Source organism: Manihot esculenta, chromosome 10 (assembly GCF_001659605.2).
Source record: "Manihot esculenta cultivar AM560-2 chromosome 10, M.esculenta_v8, whole genome shotgun sequence".
NCBI lineage: Eukaryota > Viridiplantae > Streptophyta > Magnoliopsida > Malpighiales > Euphorbiaceae > Manihot > Manihot esculenta.
This window is the reverse complement of record NC_035170.2, coordinates 6,178,670-6,184,395: the sequence shown is the minus strand read 5'-3', so window position 1 is coordinate 6,184,395 and position 5,726 is coordinate 6,178,670. Positions and strand designations below refer to the sequence as shown.

General features: G+C 26.7%; 1 protein-coding gene across 1 annotated transcript; it reads left to right on the top strand.

Annotated features, from left to right (window-relative positions):
• The first annotated feature begins 217 nt into the window (after window positions 1–217).
• Window positions 218–4,221, top strand: LOC110625292 (probable 2-oxoglutarate-dependent dioxygenase SLC1). Its single transcript, XM_021770899.2, has 4 exons — window positions 218–643; window positions 1,150–1,397; window positions 2,239–2,587; window positions 3,785–4,221. The coding sequence occupies exons 1-4, from the start codon at window positions 356–358 to the stop codon at window positions 4,031–4,033; spliced, it is 1,134 nt and encodes a 377-aa protein (XP_021626591.1). The 5' UTR covers window positions 218–355; the 3' UTR covers window positions 4,034–4,221.
• The last annotated feature ends 1,505 nt before the right edge of the window (window positions 4,222–5,726 follow it).

Here is a 5,726-nt window from a genome sequence, read left to right as displayed (position 1 = left end):
TAAAAAAAAGAAACGAAAAGAAAGAATTGCAGTTGGGGTATGGAGGAGGCCAACGAGGCAATGATGGAAAAAATTAAAATTATTTCAAGAGTCGAACGCCACGACCACCCCCACTACCAGCCTCGTGTATTGACTGAAACCAGGTCAACGGTCGCGTTTGGTTGCATTAAAATTGAGAGCTATGAAACTCCATCATCTTCCAAAACCAAAGCTGGTTTTTAATTTTCTCCAAAAACTCCCTACTGTTCCTCCCTATATATTCATCTCTCTCTCTCCATCTTCTCTTCAACGATCTCAACCCATTAATCCCTTCCCCTCTATGATCACACTCTTCTAATTTTTCTCGCCATAATCAATGTCTCCTTCGATGAGTTTTGCCCTCCATCCTGATGAAGAAAGAGGAGATCATCATCAGTATCACAGAGGCGTGAAGTATCTCTGCGAGAAAGGGATAACTAAAGTTCCTGCAAAATACATATTACCAGTCATCGAACGCCCTAACACAGGGGAATTGAATGGTAACTTCTCTAATGATCATGATCTCAGATTACCAGTCATCGATTTTGCAGAGTTACAAGGCTCAAACAGAGTTCAAGCTCTGCAATCGCTTTCCAGAGCTTGTGAAGAATATGGCTTCTTCCAGGTATTTGTTAAGAACACATGCACTATTCTTGTATACTGCTAGTGTAACTTTCTAGCTTTCATTAATTTATCTTTCGGTAAAAATATATGGAGAGCTTAAATTTCTAGTTGAGGAGTCTCTTGACATGTTATGCCAAAAATATTTTAGCAAAGGGCTAAAGTGAGACTGTATTTATTCATGCTTCAAGCCCTAACGCGCGTTTGCATGGAGGGGATGATGAGTTTAAGATTTATGTTATGTGGGTTCTTAGTTATGCTCCTATATTCTAGGGTTTATACTGGTTTAAATTTATATAATAATATATTTTAATAAATAATTTATTTTATATTTAATAAAATTATAACAGCAAAAATAAAATGTATCAGTTTAAACCGTTGCGAAATTTATAATTACAGTTTAAATATATAAAATAATAATTTACTGTTATTTTCTTAAATCTTAAATCTATTTTTGTTTCAGTGTCAATTAATTATTTAGTGTTTATTTTGGATTGGTTGATGGTGCAGTTGATAAATCATGGCATTTCAAGAGAAACTATTACTAGCATGGTTGAAGAGGGAAGGAAATTTTTCGAGCTCCCATTTGAAAAGAGATCAAAGTACATGTCAAAAGACATGTTTTCACCTGTAAGATATGGAACAAGTTTCAATCAGAACAAAGATAGGGTGTTTTGCTGGAGAGACTTCTTAAAGCTTAATTGTCATCCACTCTCAGAAATGCTACCCTTTTGGCCTTCCTCTCCTTCAGAACTAAGGTCTTGTATATTTTCCAAAATCTAATTATCTATGGATACGGTTAATTATATCGATCGAAAATATTTTTACCATATGTATTTTATCAATAAAAAAATAATTAACAAAAATTTAAAAAAAAATTACTACTTAGTTTTTATATTACGAAAAAACTTATTACTTGATTCATCAATTTTGAAAAATGCACTAAAACGTTCTTGACGTTTTAAAAAGTCTACTAATTATTTTTTCCGTTAATTTTAACCGTTAAGTATTGTAAAAATATGGAGGGAGTAATTACTAAACTTTTTAAAAATCTGAAGAACTAACTAATAAGTTTTTAAAAACTATAGAAATTAAATAGTAAAATACGTAATGACAAAATTAATAGAGAAACTAACTAATAGACTTTTTAAAATATCAGGAATATTTTAATATATTTTTTAAAATTGAAATATTAACTAGTGAATTTTTTTATGGATTAACTAATAATTTTTCTAAAATTTAAATATCAAACTTATTATGATTATAGTTAAAATAATATTAATTAATGCTGAGTATACATATTCAAATTAACGTTACTAGTGTAACAATTTAGCTTTATGCATAGTAAGCCTTATCTCTCCATCATGTATATATGGAAAAATTATTATCGGATCTGAGACATTTTAATACATTTTAATTGAATAATTTTAAAATAGTGACGAATTAATTAATTTTATAAAATTTTAAGGATTTAATAGTAATTTACCTTATATATAAAGGAGATACATGTATAGAGAAATATATGAATTATTGAATTAGAAGTGTCAATTGTTTCTTCATTTTCTCTAATTTTTAATGCTTATTGAATATTATTAACAGGGAAGCGGCGGTTAACTACTCCAAAGAGACAAAGTACTTGTACATGATGCTTGTGAAAGCAATCCTAGAGAGTCTGGGAGTGGTGGAAAACAATAGAAGTTGTAATGAAAAGGACAGCTGCTTAAAAGAATTTGAAGATGGAAGCCAAATCATAGTGGTGAATTGTTACCCTTCATGTCCTGAACCTGATCTAACTCTTGGCATGCTACCCCATTCTGACTATGGCTTCCTCACATTGCTTCTTCAAGATGAATTGGTCAAGGGTCTTCAGATTCATCACCGAGGCAAATGGGTAACCGTGGAACCCATTCCTAACTCTTTTGTGGTTAACGTGGGTGATCATCTTGAGGTTAGCTCATAAAACTATTTGATATTTATTGATATTTATATTACTTATATACCTAATCAATTTGGTAGACTTAACACAGGCACAATTACTAAATTAGGGTTTATTATCATATGGGGTGGCACGGGTCATTTTCCCCTTCATTAAAACTTTTAAATTCAAGTGTTAAATATGAATATTTTAAAACTTTAGAGGTATTATCAGATCTTTAGAATTTTAGAAAATTTATTAGTTGATCCTGTTTCAAAATCTCACAATTAAAACATCATAAAATCAAACTTTTTTATCATAATTTTGTCAAAGAAACTATTAGTTAATTTATTTTAATTTTGATCGATCCAAAAAATCCAATATTTTATAAATATTTTATAACAAATATTATTTAATTTAAAATAGTAATATCTACAAAATAACTAAAAATAATATATTTATTATAAAATTTTTATAATTATTGATGAAAATAAAATCTAACTATTATTAAAGTTGCCGACTATATATTTAACCGTTAGATTATTATTTTCTTTAAAATTAAATATATCATTTAATTATAGTTAAATATGAATTAATATTATTTTTATATGTAAAATTAATTTATTATTTTAAAAATAATAAAATATTATATTCGACATTCTATCTAAACTCTTATATTTTTATTTTTAAAGATTAATTATTTAAATGCAAATATTGAACTAATTAATTTAAAATTTAAATATTTGAATTAAAATATAAAATAATATAAATATTGAGTTTTTTCAATCATTGAGTCATTAATTTATATTTAAAATAATAATAATAGACATATCAACTACACTATCAAATTACTATATAGATTATTAAATTTAAGAATCTACAGAATGGTTAAAATTGTATCAAGATGTAAAAATTGTGTCAACTAAACTAAAATTAAAAAATTTAGATTAAAATATAAATACGTGTAAATATTGAGGTTTTTTATCAATTGGCCTAATTAAAATTATAAAAACTAAATATTATAAATAATTCAAGATAATTAATAATTTTTTTTAACAGAAGTAAGATTTTGTAAAATATAAAAATATTTTAATTAGTTGATTTTAAAATAAAAATAAACTAGTCAATTTTTTAAAAATTTAAAAATTTGATATTAATTTATAAAAAATAATTAAATTAGCATTAATAAATGTAAAATGATGTATATTAACTGTGATATTTTGTGGGCAGATATTTAGCAACGGCAGATACAAGAGCGTGCTTCATAGGGTTCTAGTGAATCCTGCAAAGTCCAGAATCTCAATTGCTTCATTGCACAGCTTACCTTTCAGCAGCACGATTCGACCGTCACCCAAACTCGTCAACGAAGACAATCCAAAGCGTTACAAAGATACAGATTTTGCAAGTTTTATGGAATATATTACAACTTGTGAACATAAGAGTAAGAATTTCTTGGAATCCAGGAAGTTGACGACTTGATAGTCGGAAAAGAAAAGGAAAGCTAGCTAGAAAAGTCTAGTTCTTTTGACTTTTTGTAGGACAAATATTATTATTATATATAGCTAGCAAAGACTGGTTAGAGAGTATTAAATGAGAATTAGAGATATAATATATTGTATTATGGACTTTTATGGAGAATAAAGTGCCTGTTCTCTTATGTTTTTCAACTTACTCATCTATCATGTAAGCATGACCAAAGGAAAAAAAAGAATTAAAGTTAAAGGAAAATTGAATAAATCTAAATAAAAAAATTTTCAATTATACTCTGTTCATGGATTTATATGAGGTTCATTAGAGCTTTCACGCAAAAATTTATCGAATTATCAATGGATATTATCACTGGATTCATTAATAATATTAATATATTTATCAATAGAGTTTAAAATTTGATTTTAATTATTAAAATAAAAAGTTTTGTGTTAAATTCATTGATGGTTTTGAAATGAGTTTAGTAATTTATTGATATCACTAACAAATTTTAAAATTTGTTGGTAATTTATAAGTTTGAAAAAATAATTGACTTTAAATTTACTAACCAATATAAACTTTTTTAATACATTTGTTGATAATTTATCAATAAATTTTCAATTAATTAGAAAATTTAAAGATGTAGTAAAAGTATTAAGTAAAAAAATTATTAAAATTTACTAACCAATTGAACTCCTTAATAAATATATTGATTTAAAAATTTCACTTCTCTTTTTTAAAAATCCATCATTTTTCACTTAGTAATGAATTTACTAATAAATTTTAAATTTATCAATAGAGAAAAACTCATTTTTTTCAAAATTAACAACAAATTATGAATTTATTGCTAAATCTGTTAGTAATTTATATTTATAAACATAATATTACCTCTTTTTTATCGTTTTCTTTTTTTCTTTTATTTTCTATCATTTAATTTTCATGCATCATAATTTTTTTCTCTTATTTTTTTCTTTTTCTATTATTTTTCTTTCTTTCATTATCCTTCTTCTCATATTCTCTTCTATCTTTTCTTACGTTATTCATTTTTCTTTGCAAATTTCCTTTTTATTACTTTCTTTATTTTCTTTTCTTTCATCATTTTTTTTCCTTTTTCTCTCATTTTCTTATTTTTTTATATAAATTCATTTACATTACTTTCTCTCATTAATGTAACTAAAAAATAAAACTATGCTGCAATTGGTTAAATTTGCAATAAAAAAAAATGCGAGATCACTCCGATACTCAAATCAGTAAACTATAAGAATTGCAGACATTTGCTTTTATGATCATTCGCTATAAGAAATCTGCCAATGATATGATTGGCTGTTTGATAAGGGATTTCACCAGCTATCGATCGGTGATCCCTAAGACTCGACTTATTCAGGAGAGGGTGAGTTTTAATGATGAACTAAGTGTTACAATGTCTGGGTCTTCCTTTCCTTGGGTGGGATCGCGTATCAACTTATCAAATCCTTACCATGCGATCATGTTATGTCCCCCACTAGTTTTCGATTCTTCAAATTGAAATGTGAAAATTATTCTCACGATTTGGGGCATATGGCTCATTGAGATTGGTCTTTTCTTGTTCACGTCACTTAACCTACCCAGCTCTTCAATGATGGTTGCCCCGTTTCTCGAGCTGTATTTAAAATTTACCATCAAAATCGTCTTATCAGAACCCTTCTTCTTCTCTAACTATTACTTT

Bases quoted from the DNA above. Each gene is read 5' to 3' on its own strand.
- LOC110625292 (XM_021770899.2), top strand. From the start codon at position 356: ATGTCTCCTTCGATGAGTTTTGCCCTCCATCCTGATGAAGAAAGAGGA. The intron at 644-1,149 runs GTATTTGTTAAG...TTGATGGTGCAG, and splicing joins AAGAATATGGCTTCTTCCAG to TTGATAAATCATGGCATTTC. The intron at 1,398-2,238 runs GTCTTGTATATT...TATTATTAACAG, and splicing joins TCCTCTCCTTCAGAACTAAG to GGAAGCGGCGGTTAACTACT.